The sequence below is a fragment of the Macrobrachium nipponense genome, chromosome 4, assembly GCF_015104395.2.
Source record: "Macrobrachium nipponense isolate FS-2020 chromosome 4, ASM1510439v2, whole genome shotgun sequence".
Classification (NCBI taxonomy): domain Eukaryota; kingdom Metazoa; phylum Arthropoda; class Malacostraca; order Decapoda; family Palaemonidae; genus Macrobrachium; species Macrobrachium nipponense.
In genome coordinates, this window is record NC_061100.1 from 119,309,748 (window position 1) to 119,324,715 (window position 14,968).

The window sequence follows — 14,968 nt, forward strand, 5'->3', positions numbered from 1 at the left end:
AATAATAGGATCATTTCTAGTGCCTAGCTGGATCTGGTTAAAATGCACATGAAAGCAAGGAATCTTGTGAGATTTGGCAACGCATGCATATATCGGGTGAAGAGTGGTCAAAGACCACGCACCTATGCCACTGGGTCAGTCTTATTCTTAACCACCTGGGCAAGAGTTGTGGTTGACCCCTCTCGGCCTTTACCCGGTTCATTGCCCATTTTGATTGTGGTTAGTGTGTGTGTGTGTGTGTGTGTGGGGCTGTTATTATGGCTTCTTCTGCTCCTTCTCGGCCTCATCAATGTGTGTGCCCCGGAACTCCAGGTTTCCCGTGTTCTTGTTTTTTGGCTTCGGCTGCGACCGACCTCCACATCACGTGTAGTAGGTGCTGCTGTAATGTTTGTAAAATAATGAATCCTTGCATGGAATGCTGTGCATGGCCTTTTCTTCCATTGATTCGTCTTTGGAAGTATCGGGAGGCCCTCAGGCTAATTTTTGTAATGTCGCCCCTTCTTCTTCGGGAGTTAATTTGATTCCCGGGAAGGGGGAGGCTTTTCCATCATTCTCATTTATTCCAGAGTTGGAGGCATCCAAGATGGCGGCGATTTGGAAGACGCTCGGAAGCTGGAGATATTCTGTTCAGTGGTTCTAGATCCTTTAGCATTAGCGGAGGACACATTCCAACATCCCTGGGACAACCTGGAGGTGTATGCCTCCCTCCGTTTCATTTGAGCTGTCAAGATCTGAACAGGCTGATGAGTTCACCGGGTCTCAGGATGACTGGTTGCCCCTCTGTGGCCTCAGGTGGAATGGTTCCCGGATCTGCTGTCGTTGTTGTCAGAGGTTCCAAGGGAAATTTCCCCTTGGCGGCATCCCCTGTGTCAGCCGCATGTGGAAAGGTTCCATCAGTCAGTAGAATCCCTGTCTCTTCACGATTGGAGGCTATCAAGTATCTCCTTCGAGCGAGAGGCCTTTCTCAGAGAACAGCAGGGCATATGTCCTGTAGTCTAAGGAAGTCGACCTCCGTGGGTTACCAAGGCAAATGAGCGATCTACTGGGATTGGTGTCCTAAATGGGGTTTTTCTCCACTCGCAACTTCCATTCATGAATAGCAGACTTTTTAACCTTCCTCAGAGATGAGAAACACTTGTCTGTTTCTGCCATTAGAGGCTACAGGGCGGCCCTGAGTTTGGTGTTACGCCTTAAAGGAACTTGATGCTCAAGACAGTTTTCCTTCTGGCCTTGGCATCTTCCAAGAGGGTAGGAGAGCTCCACAGTCTGAGCTATGATGTGAAGCACACCAGCGGTTGGTGGTCGGTGTCCTTCGAATTTGTCCCAAAATTCGTGGCCAAGACCAAAAATCCCTCTGTGCATGATGACAGGTTCACTTCATTTTCCATCACCGAATGACTTTGCGGGTGGTGATGCTCAAGAGCTTTTGTTGTGCCCTGTCTGGGCCCTGCGTTGCTATCTTAAAAGGACTCCGCACCTTAGACCAGGCTGCCGCAGACTTTTTGTTAGCACAGGACGTACTAAGAAAGAGGTGTCTAAGAATACTATCTCTTTTTGGATACGGGATGCCATCAGACAGGCATACTTGGCTCTTGATGATTCCGCCACCACGTCCGTGCAGGCTAGAGTGCATGACATTAGGGGTATTGGTCCGTCTCTGGCTTTCAAAAAGAACTTGGCTGTACATAGAGTGCTGAGCACTAGTGCTTGGTTACGCCAGTCCACATTCACCTCTTTATATTTTAAGGATGTTGCCCATAGATCTATGGACACCTTTTCCCTGGGTCCTGTGGTGGCTGCCCAACAAGTTGTGTAACTCACAGTTACCCTTAATAGGGCACCTTTTTATCTTACCTAAGATGATTGTGTGGATGAGAGAATGAGTGAGTTGGCTGGTCTCATTCTTTCCCTTGTTCCTTTCCTTCTTCCTTCGGGCAGTTTAAGGAATAGACACGTCATTCGCTTGACTGGTCTGATACAGGTGAGTAAGGTAGTCACACTGAGTGTGGTCGTGTAATATACAAATATCTTACCCGCTATATGGTTGCATATGCTCCACTCCTTAGCAAGGAGGAGTAATACAAACCCTGGTGTCTTGGTTTGTTATTGGACAGTCAAAATTTCTCTTTGGTTCCCTATACAATGGTTCCCCATATATCGTACGTCACTCAGGTTCTGAGTGGTTAGATATCAATTTATCTAGCTTCTCAACGGGGTTCAGTCCCTCTCCTGAAATCATTTCTTCTGGGAACTGGACTGGTGGGTAGGCCCCCAGCCAGTCTAGGATGTCTTTTACCTCCCTCCAAGAAAGAATCTGTCCTATTGTTAAGACCGAAAGTTTGTTTGCATATGAACAAATGACAAATTTTCTAAGACAATTTGTATTTTTCATAGCTACAAATCTGAGGTCTTAACATTATACTGCCCGCCTCTAGCCGCCCCTCTGTTTGTTAAGTCATCCCGAGTTGGGAAAGACTGGCGTAGCGACGTGGTCCTTGACCACTCCTCACCCGAGCTATGCATGCGTTGCCAGATATCACAAGATTCCTTGCTTTTATCTGCTTTATAACCGGATCCAACTAGGCACTAGAAATTATCCTATTGTTAAGACCTCAGGTTTGTAGCTATGGAAAATACAAATTGTCTTAGAAAATTTGTCATTTTGTGTTATTTTGCAGATACTGTACTATGTCTAGTATTTAACAGCTATACTATTTATATTGCACTACTCAATATTGTTGTTACTCTCACATATATGGGAAACGTTACTTTTCACTCTTTCATTTTGTCTTGTATGTGATTCTTTAACTCTTTTTATCTTGTTCTCTGCTTGTCAATAGATGACCTTTGTTGTTAGTTTTTTTTTTTAATATTTAGTGTTTGCTCTTTTTTTTCAAGCTGGAAGGAGGTTGGACTGTGGATGCTGGAAGTATCATTGTGTACGATCATACCTCACGTCGAATCAGTATCCAGGTGACATTGCAACGACCTGGCTGTTACAGAGCCCATCTCACATACTGTGATACTACACTCACTAATGGGAACTTTGATATTATTGTTTTAACTAGTAAGTATATTGTGGAACTCTAGTAATTTATACTGATATTCTTTCATGTTATTTTTCCATTGACTTTCAAGTTAGTTGCTAATGGACATTGCGTGAATAGGTATGTCATGCCTGTAGAAAAAGATGGAATTGTTAAATTTAATTTATATGGGATGAATCTTACCTCCTGTTAAAGGGTCTTCATCTGTAATTAAATTTAACAATTTAATTTATATGGGATGAATCTTACCTCCTGTTAAAGGTCCTTCATCTATAATTATCCATACTCAGTATAGGCCTTTCCTTTGCTATTGCTTTAGTTAGTACCGAGGCTTGCTCTTTAGCTCCGCCTTCTGCTCCCCCTTTTGGCACAAGAAAAGCACTTTTAAAATTTAGAACGGAACATAAACCTTATTTTGGTCAGTATACAAGGTTTGTCGGAATTGGTTAGCAAATTGGTCCGGGTCCCCTCATAGTGTGCGATCATTTTTGTGTTCCATTATAAGGGATAAGGTGTTGGTGCCCTTGCTCATCTATATCCTTAGCCTAGGATTTCTCTGTGACAGCTGGAAGACTCTGCAAGCCAGGGAACTGGGTTGGATCTTGGGGCAGTGTGGTTCTGTGCCCTCCCTCACCTGCCTCTCCATTTTTCACGTTCATAGTCTTGTATAATGCGTCAGCCAAAGATAATTTTGGTAAATGTTAATCTTGGCTATGTATGTGACTTCTTCTGTCGTCAACACATAATATAAGGTTAGCACCGATAGGACTATAATTATATAAGTACATATAGACAGTTTCATTAAATATAATATGCTTGTAGCGAATTTTACTGATTCTGATATTATGTTGACTCAGTCGAATGTTTAATAAATCTCTTCATCTTTTGCTCATTCTAAATCCTTGTCTGCTAACCTACTATTCCTCTTTCTCTCTTGAAATGCAATTGTACATTCTTTACATGTATTTTCTTCAGCAATCATTAAATCTTTTACTTCTGCCTCGATTAATGTTTCTCTTTCCAGATCTACCATGGTTACAGTATCTACTGTTATTTCCAAGCTAGATATTATTCTAGCTACGTAGCTTAGTAGCTTTCTGCTGACTTGCTTTCGAATGAGGTGGGAGAGCTGTTGTAACTCCTTCCCATTGCCGCTCAACACTTCCCATTTTCTTTTGGCACCTTGTTTTCTTTGGCTCAGCTTAGTCGCTTCAGACTGGTTTTCCTTTTCTCTCTCATCGAGTCGTGGATGTGATGCTGGTATTCAGCTGTTATCGCCTCCTGTCATGAGGTGTCGCTTTCTGTTGCCAGGTGTCACCTCCTGTCACCAGCTGTCACCTCATGTCGCCCTTTAGTGGAAGAAGAGTTTGAATCGGAGGATCTCATTTGGTTTGATCAGCGTTTGCCGGAGTGTTGCGCTTCACTGTATCTTCCTTTAGTTTAGGAAGGAGGCCACATAGAGAATAGGTGTCACTTTTCTTTAAGTATTTGAAGAAGAGAAAAGAAGCTTCCTTTAGGTCTGCCAGGCCTTTCTCCTGGTTTTTTATGAAGTTGCAGAGCACTGCCTCCTGCTATACAGGTGCTTAATCAGTGCTTAAACTGTCTTCGGTAGAAGATTCAGTTTTCTTTTCTCTTACCTGTGAAGAGACAAACTCAAGAATGACAAGTGGTTTGAACATGCTGAAACAAATTCTCAGTTTAGATTGTTGAAGTTTTCATCTTTAATTGAACTATTATGCAGTATACATATTGCCTCTTTGCATCAATTTAGAGAGGTTGAGTCACCAGCTTAGTTTGTTTTTGGCGCCAGCGGGAGTTTAGCGAGGAAGAGTGTTAGTTTTTAACTAATTTCTGATGCTGCAGGCTAATGTTCTCATCCTTATACCAACTTGGTTTGTAAGAGATGAGAACAGTTTTAATGGTCTGTGCTAGTGATGTATGGTGAATTTTGGACACTTTACTACATGTGGAGTGTTGGTAAGTTGGCAAGTCTAAAATGAAACTTTCCTCTTTTCATAATAGCTTGGGAACTAGGTCACTAAATCATCAAGAGAGGTACATATATTAACTCGTCTGTTTATTTGCCAGTCAAATTCAGGTTTTTATACTTAGAATTGATATCAACCCACCTTCACCATGATTCTACAGACATGTACAGCAGAGTTGATGTTCTTTTACCAAATCTTTTTAATGAATTAGGACATATTTTATTATACATATATTATATCAATATATACAAGATCCATTCAAATGTTTACATTCATAGTCCGTTTTTTTCTACTATGCTACTCCTGTTGTATTCTGCACAAGTATGTATAGTTATTTCACATAAAATTGCATTAAGTGTTACAGATAATGGGCCCTGTACAGGTAAACATTTATTATATATAGTATGATTTTTATAAACAAATTTGTTTAAAAAGGCTTGACCTTTACTAGCAATAAAGTACAGTGGCACCTCAGTACTATATGAATTTAATTCATTCCCAATTCCAGCTTGTAGATTGAAATTCTCATAAATGGAAACAAGTATTCCCATAAGGAATAATGGTAATTCTAATAATTCATCCCACACTCAAGAATTTCCCCCTTTATCACTGTTTGTACCTACATTAAAACAGTTATATTAAGTGCAAGCACTGTACATATATATAATTTAATGATAACCATATTCAACAGAATAAATAAAAGAATAATGCATTTAACGATAAAATATAACTTAGAAGATGAACAAAATCAATTCCCAATAAAGTAAACATAATTATAAAAATAAAAACAATCTAATGCAATACAGTAACAATAAAATAAAATTCATAAGAGAGGCTTACTTTGAGCAAGTGCTTGGGAACTGCACTAGGTGATGCAGTAGATAGGAGGGGGAGGGATGTTGGTGGGAGAAGGGGGTCCGCTTCCCACTGGTTTCCCAGCAGTACATGTACCACTTGGTCTGGCTCAGGGAATTCTTTTTCAATGTTTCTGCCATTTTCTATCAGTAGCACTCGATGTGCCTGAATCACTTCATCTGGTGGTACATTCAGCTTCTGCATGCCTTGGATTGTTTGATTCTGCTAATTTTTGCACAATTCCCATGCTTTCCAACCAGCTTGTAGATCACATTTTTTACTTATATGCAGGGAAAAAAATTTTGCAAGCTCTTCAGAAATACAAGTGCCATATCAGTTGCATACTGAGGTGCCACTGCAAGGCTATTCTTGTGAGCTTAACCTTAATCCGGTTACAAAATTCATAAGTTTGAAAAGCATGTCTTGTATTATGTTCAACATCATAATTAAACTATCAGCTAAAATATAGCTCCCTAAAGGTTGAATATTACACTAGAACTAATGGTAATTGTCTGATTCTCTTTTTGTACTAAATTATGGAAGCAACCCTTATGAAAGTAAAATTTGTCATTATTTTGATTATAATTTTTATCATTATTATATTTATTGTATATAAATTATGGACTTGTGCATAGTAGTACCTTAAACCTTATTGTTGTTTAGAATGCATTATTTCTCAGGATCAAAGACTTATTGAGCTTTATGACCACCTCAATTGCTGAAATGTCAGCTAAAAAACAACACATTTATATTCACAAGATATTTTCAGAATGATCTTTTATTTAGTTTTGTTTTATGTTATATTACCTAGTGTTATTGGGTATGAATTACCACCCTTTTATTTTTTCAGGTGAGGATGCTTTACGAGTACACAAAAACGTCATGCGAAGAGTTCACGAAGGTTACGAAGCACGACTCCTGACACAGAATGGGAGTTCACTAGTAAAGCCTAAAAAAGTTTACTGTTATGTTACTCCCAAGCAGTTGATAATTAAAGAGTTCCTGTTAAGATTAATACCAAAGCGGGTGTGCACTTTTCGTCTTTGTCCCTCTACAAAGTTCCACTTTACAGGAACTAACAATCAAAGTGGGCTTCCGACCATGAGTATTGATGATGGCTGTCAGCCCCTAGTCTCACTGGCTGGCAAAGATCGAAACGTAATCGCTGCAACATTCACCCAGTTTATGTTGAAAAACATCGGTGGTTCAGAAACCTTTAAAGATAAGCAAGATCATTTTTATCATGAAGTCAGAAAGTTCCATAGTAAACGAATGCATGAGAGAATACAAATAGGTGTGTCACGAGAGAGACTCTTGGAGACCTCTATAAAGGCAACTAAGAACTTTACTGTGGCTGACTGGTGTAGAAACTTCGAAATTACATTCCAAGGTGAAGAAGGCTTAGATTGGGGTGGACTGAGAAGAGAGTGGTTTGAATTGATATGTGCCCAATTATTTGATAACAATAATGGATTATTTGTCAGTTTACATGAAGGCAGGCAAGCCTTAGTTCACCCAAATCCTTACAGACCGCCACACATAAAGCTCAAACACTATGAATTTGCTGGAAAAGTTGTTGGGAAATGCCTGTATGAGTCAGCTCTTGGTAGCAGCTATAGACAAACCGTTAGAGCCAGGTTCACTCGATCATTCTTGGCTCAATTGATTGGTCTTCGTGTTCATTACAAGGTGAGTAATATACTGTTTGTAAATGATGAGTAAGTTGCTTGTTGATTAACCCTCTTACGCCGAAGCCTAAAAATCAAAACCTCTCCTGTATGCCGGCGCCGGTTTGGAGTGAGCGCGGAAGCGGAAAAAATAATTTTTTCAAAAAATCACAGCGCGCTTAGTTTTAAAGATTAAGAGTTCATTTTTGGCTCATTTTTTTGACATTGCCTGAAGTTTAGTATGCAATCATCAGAAATGAAAAATAATATCATTATCATATGTAAATAATGCGAGATATGGTAGCGAAAAAAAAATTCATAGATAATTGTATTCAAATCACGCTGTGCAAAAAACGGTCAAAGCTAACGAGTTACTTTTTTTTCGTTGTATTTTACACTAAATTGCAATCATTTTGATATATAATACATAGTAAAACAGTAAAAGCAACACCGGAAAAATATTATCACAAAATGATGTACGAATTCGTAACGCGTGGACATAAAAAAATGTTATTTTAAAAAATTCACCGTAATTCTAAATATTGTTCTAGAGACTTCCAATTTGTTTCAAAATTAAGACAAATGATTTAATATTACGATACTGTAGGAGTTTTAGATTAAAATTGCAGATTTCGACCATTTCGGACGAGTTAAATTTGACCGAATGTCAAAATTTATATATATATTTTTATTTATATGCACATATTTCGGAGATGAAAAGAGCTACAACCTTTACTTATTTTTTATTGTATTCTTCATGAATTTGCGCACATTTTGATATATGAAACTCTATAAAATGGCTAATATGAAAAGGAGCAAATATTAGGATAATGCGATGTACGTATTTCGGAGACTTGCGGCCTCGAATCGGCGCGCGGAGTGAAGGTAAATATATTTTTCAAAAATTCACCATAAATCACAATATTGTTCTAGAGACTTCAAATTTGTTTCAAAATGAAGAAAAATGACGGAATATTACTAGGCCGTAAGAGTTTTAGCTTACAATTGCGTTTTTCAACTATTTCGGTAGAGTCAAATTTGACCGAACGTGATTTTTTTTCTATTTATCGTGATTTATATGCAAATATTTCGAAAAAAGAGAAAAGCTACAACCTTCAATCATTTTTAGCTGTATTCTACATGAAATTGTGCACATTTTCATATATAAAACTTTATGTAACAGCTAATTTTAAATGGTGCAAACATTTCAACAATCGCACAAAAAAAATTCTGATTTTTTCGGAAGAGTTACCGCGCGGACGTAAGGAAAATTTTTTTTTTTTTTTCATAAATTCACCATAAATCGAAATATTGTGCTAGAGACTTCCAAGTCACTGCAAAATTAAGGTAAATGATTGAATATTACTAGAATATAAGAGTTTTAGCTTACAATTGCGTTTTTCTACCATTTCGGTAGAGTCAAAGTTGACCGAAAGTTGAAATTTTTGCACTTAACGTTATTTATATGAAAATATTTCGAAACTGATAAAAGCTACAACCATGGGTTGTTTTTTGTTGTATTTTGCATGAAATTTCGCACATTTCCATATATAAAACTTTATGTAACGGCAAATTTAAAAGGGTGCAAACATTAGGACAATCGCACGAAAAAATTTATCGGAAGAGTTATCGCACGAACGTAAGGAAAAAGTTTTTTCATAAATTCACCATAAATCGAAATATTGTGCTAGAGACGTCCAATTTGTTGCAAAATGAAGGAAAATTATTGAATATTACTATAATATAAGAATTTTACCTTACAATTGGGTTTTTTGACCATTTCGGTAGAGTCAAAGTTGACCGAAGGTTGAAAGTTTTGCACTTATCGTTATTTATATGAAAATATTTCAAAACTGATAAAAGCTACAATCATGAGTATTTTTTCGTTGTATTTTACATGAAATTGCGCACATTTTCATATATAATACTTCATGTAAAGGATAATTTAAAATGGTGCAAAAATTATGTCAAAGTGACGGAATAATTTTTGAGATGTGTCACTGATACTTTTTAGTGCGATAAGAAAGAAATTCGCGCTTGCGCGCCTGCGTAGCGATTGTAAACAAAACAACGCCTTGATCCGTGAACTCCCAGCATCCCCCAAGGCGCGTGATTCAAAAGTTTTCGGCTGGTAGGCCTATAAGTATTTTTCCGCGAATTTTTAAAAAAACTTTTTTGAGCCGACGTATGATACGTCCAATCGGCATACGGGAGACATTTTGACTCGACGTTTAATACGTCCAATCGGCGTAAGAGGGTTAATTTTCCATCTTAAAATTTCAAAAATTTTAAGTACATTATCTTACATAGATGTTTGTGGTAGAGATCCACATTTTTATTTCTTGGTGGGAGGTTGATTGAAAGTTATTTGACTGCCAGGAAAGCTGTCTGAATATCTCTTGTGTAATTGGTCTTATATAATAGGTATTAGTGATATATTCCACATTGTAGTTAATTTTCTTTACCAAATGTTTCATGTGGTTTGGATTACTCTTAGAACATGAAGAAGAGTAGGGCTAGATGGCATGCATCTTCACCTATAAAATTTGAGTAACTGATGAGTTCAAGTAAGGGGATAGAGTTATGTTTAATTCCACCCTCAGTATTGGGCCCACACTTAATCTTTAAGATGGAGGGTCAAGAGTGTTTACAGGTGCATCTCATAAGGGAACTTTACATTAGGTATAGGGATATTGTTCCCCTCCTGGAGGGAAGGAAGCTGTCTTGACTAAATTAATTCTCTTTTATCACAAATACAAAACTAGAATTTTCTTGGTAAATGTAATGGATAAGTCTCTCAGGAAGTATACTGGAGGTTCAGGTACAGGCATCCAATAATAAACAGTTGATCGGTAAATCTTTTTTCCTGTATAATATTTAGTTTTATCTACCCAAAATATATATATACATATTCCTTGCATAATCTTATTTGATCTATGCAACTTTTTTCTACTTCTGAATAATATTGTACAGCACATTGTCTTTTCAGATTAAAAGCATTAATGTTGTGAGTATGAAAGCAAAAACTAATTTAGTGAAGGTTGTTTATATTTTTTCTTATTACCTATATAGATACTATACATATTTTATCAAATGAACAATTTAAAGGGTACTGCTCTTTGCTTGCAGTGCTTTCTGCTATCTTCATTATGTCTTTGTGGAGTTGATAGCAAGAGCTGTTATAAGCTAAGGTCAGTATTTTGTAAATTATTTATAAGAATCTATGTAATATACAGTTTATCCAGAAAATAAAAGCACAAATTTCACTTAAAAGGCTGTTCCTCCCATTATCAGCTAGTACCAGAATGGTCTTAGGTGACTTATTGTTGTTAATATATGTTTATACTACATTACCAACTCCAATTTAGTTGTTATTATTTTATATATTGCTGCTGTCAGTACTGTCTTGTTCATTTCTATACAGTACTGTACATAACTTACAGTACTACTATACCTTGCACAGCAAGACATACATTTGAAAACTGAATATGAAATAGTACAGTACAAAATTAATAGGTGTGGAATTGTGTAAATATGATATAGTAGAGTACAAAATTAATAGGTGCGGAATTGTGTACAATTACAGTAACTGTTTTAACTTTATGAATTTCATAATTTAATGGAATTTTACATAAGTACACTAGTAGTGCCAGAAGGAATCTGCATAGTAAAAAAAATGACATTGTTATACCTATGATTACTCCACTATACACCTGGGTTACATGCCTGAATGTTCATTCATCTAGTGTGTGAAATCTAGGATACTTTACCCTCCCTCTTCAGGTTGGCAAGGCAGTGTACAAGTGGGCTGTTTGCCATGCATTTGAGCTTTTAACCAAATACATCCCAGGCTGTTGGATTATATTGACAAATCAGTGCACTTGTAGGGACAGGGTGGTCCTTGCACCTGCATGTAGCTTAACCCTTAAACGCCGAAGAGTTATTTTAAAAATCGTCTCCCGTATGCCGGCGGCATTTGCGAGTGAGCGCCTAAGCGGAAAAAATGTTTTTTTTTTTTTTTAAATCACAGCACGCTTAGTTTTCAAGATTAAGAGTTCATTTTTGGCTCCTTTTTTTGTCATTGCCCGAAGTTTAGTATGCAACCATCAGAATGAAAAAAAATATCATTATCATATATAAATGTTGGGATATATGACAGTGCGAAAAAAAATTTCATATAATTGTATACAAATCGTGCTGTGAGCAAAACGGTTAAAACTAATGAGTTAATTTTTTTGTTGTATTATACACTAAATTGCAATCATTTTGGTATATAACACATTGTAAAACGATCAAGGCAACACAGAGAAAATATCATCTAAAAAGGATGCATGAATTCGTAACGCGCGGACATAAAAAAAAGCTGTTTTCAAAAATTCACCATAAATCGAAATATTGTGCTAGAGACTTCCCATTTGTTACATAATGAAGGTAATTGATTGAATATTACTAGACTGTAAGGTTTGTAGCTTACAATTGCAGTTTTCGACCATTTTGGTCGAGTTAAAGTTGACGGAAGGACAAATTTTTTCTATTTATCGTTATTTATATGAAAATATTTCAAAACTGATAAAAGCTACAACCATGGGTTGTTTTTAGTTGTATTCTACATGAAATTGCGCACATTTTCATATATAAAATTTTATGTAACAGCTAATTTAAAATGGTGCAAACATTACGACAATCGGACGAAAAAATTTATGATTTTTTCGGAAGAGTTACCTCGCAGACGTAAGGAAAAAGTTTATTTCATAAATTCACCATAAATCGAAATATTGTGTTAGAGACTTCCAATTTGTTGCAAAATAAAGGTAAATGATTGAACATTACTAGAATGTAATAGTTTTAGCTTACAATTACATTTTTTTACAATTTCAGTCGAGTCAAAGTTGACCTAAGGTTGAAATTTTAGCATTTATTGTTATTTATATAAAGATATTTCAAAACTGATAAAAGCTACAACCATGGGTTGTTTATTATTGTATTCTACATGAAATTGCGCTCATTTTCATATATAAAACTTTATGTAACGGCTAATTTAAAATGGTGCAAACATTACAACAATCGTACAAAAAAAATTTGATTTTTTTCAGAGTTACCGCGTGGACGTAAGGAAAATGTTTTTTTTATATATAAATTCACCATAAATCAAAATATTGTGCTAGAGACTTCCAATTTGTTGTAAAATAAAGGTAAATGATTGAATATACTAGAATGTAAGAGTTTTAGCTTACAGTTGCCTTTTTTTACCATTTCGGTCGAGTCAAATTTGACCGAAGGTTGATATTTTGGCACTTATCCTTATTTATATGAAAATATTTCAAAACTGATAAAAGCTACAACCATGGGTTGTTTTTTTGTATTCTACATGAAATTGCACATATTTTCATATATAAAACTATGTAACGGCTAATTTAAGATGGTGCAAACATTACGACAATCGCACGAAAAAATTTATGATTTTTTCGGAAGAGTTACCGCTCAGACGTAAGAAAAGTATTTTTCATAAATTCATCATAAATCGAAATATTGTGCTAGAGACTTCCAATTTGTTGCAAAATGAAGGTAAATGATTGAATATTACTAGAATATAAAAGTTTTAGCTTACAATAGCATTTTTTGACCATTTTGGTTGAGTCAAAATTGACCGAAGGTTGAAATTTTGGCACTTATCATTATTTATATGAAAATATTTCAAAACTGATAAAAGCTACAACCATGAGTTGTTTTTTGTTGTATTCTACATGAAATTGCGCACATTTTCATATATAATACTCCATGTAACGGCTAATATAAAATGGTACAAAACTTATGTCAATGTGACGAAATCATTTCTGAGATATGTCACTGATGCTTTTTAGTGCGAGAAGAAAGAAATTCGCGCTTGCGCGCCTGGGTAACGATTGTAAACAAAACAACGCCTTGATCCGTTAGCTCCCAGCATCCCCCAAGGCGTGTGATTCAAAAGTTTTCGCCTAGTAGGCTTATAACTATTTTTCCGCGAATTTTTACCAAAAACTTTTTTATATCGACGTTTAATACGTCCAATTGGCATTTAAGGGTTAAAAGGTGTTTGAGATGTGGATTCCCTAATAAGCACTTGTGTTGAAAGACACTTTGTGATGCCCATGGGACAACTTTGATTATGTATATGTATATGTATATATATATATAGTATATATATATATATATATATATATATATATATATATATATATATATATATATATATATATATATATACATATGTAGATGTATATATAATAGCTATACGTATATATAATTATCTCGATATATTATAATATATACAGAAATATATATTATATGTAATGTGTTATATATATAATATAAATATTAATATATTAAGATATATATATATGAGATAGAATAATAAGGATAGGGGATTATATAATAGATATATTATAGTATAGATATGATCTACATATATTATAGATATACAGATAGCTATATATAATAGATATACATATAAATAATATGAAAATATATATATATATACTATATATAGAGTATATATATAGAAGATATATATATATAATATAGATCTAGAGAGATTATATAGATATCGTACATATGGATATATAGATAGACATGACGATAGGTATTAGGATTAGCGAATAGGGGATCGGATATATGGATAAAGAGATAGATAATATATTTATTATAGATGGAATATTATATAGGATTGTATATATGATTAGGAGAGAAGATATTATATGATAGTATAATATATTATATATACTTAATGATATAAAATAGTAGTATAGCGAGACATATAGAATAGAATATATATACTATGATATAGAGATATAATAAATATTTAGATAGAATTTATATATAGATAAATATAACATGATAAAAGAGTAGAGATTATAGATATATTATATAGTATTATATATATGAAATTGATTATTAGTTTTAAGAGATAGCATACTATTATATATAATTAGTAGGATATATTTATATATTTATATATAATATAAAGAGATAATAAAAGATATGTTAGATAGAGATAGTGGATAATTATTAATAATATAGTATAATAGAGAGAATATATAGTTATTTAATATATAGATAAGAAGTTAATAGATATAATATATTATAATACTAAAATATATAGATTATATATTATAACAAGAGTATATATATAGTAAATTATGATTATACGATATATAAGAGATAAGAGATAAAGATAATGATATATATATATAATATATGAGTATATAATTTAAAGATAAAAATATATATATATTATTTATTATAGATAGAAAAGATATAATAAAAATAATTTATTTTTGATTTAATACTATCTATATAGATAGATTATATATATAATATTATATATCTAGTATATATTATATATATCTATATATATATAGATATATATATATAT

At 34.5% G+C, this 14,968-nt stretch overlaps 1 protein-coding gene across 4 annotated transcripts in view; it reads left to right on the forward strand.

Moving 5' to 3' along the window:
• Nucleotides 1–14,968, forward strand: part of LOC135211097 (apoptosis-resistant E3 ubiquitin protein ligase 1-like) — a 572,118-nt gene that overhangs the window by 509,996 nt on the left and 47,154 nt on the right. For all 4 annotated transcript variants that reach the window (XM_064244179.1, XM_064244178.1, XM_064244180.1 and 1 more), the window contains 2 exons: nt 2,899–3,067; nt 6,741–7,579. In XM_064244179.1, coding sequence (XP_064100249.1) covers nt 2,899–3,067; nt 6,741–7,579 — 1,008 coding nt within the window. The remainder of the gene's footprint in view (nt 1–2,898; nt 3,068–6,740; nt 7,580–14,968) is intronic.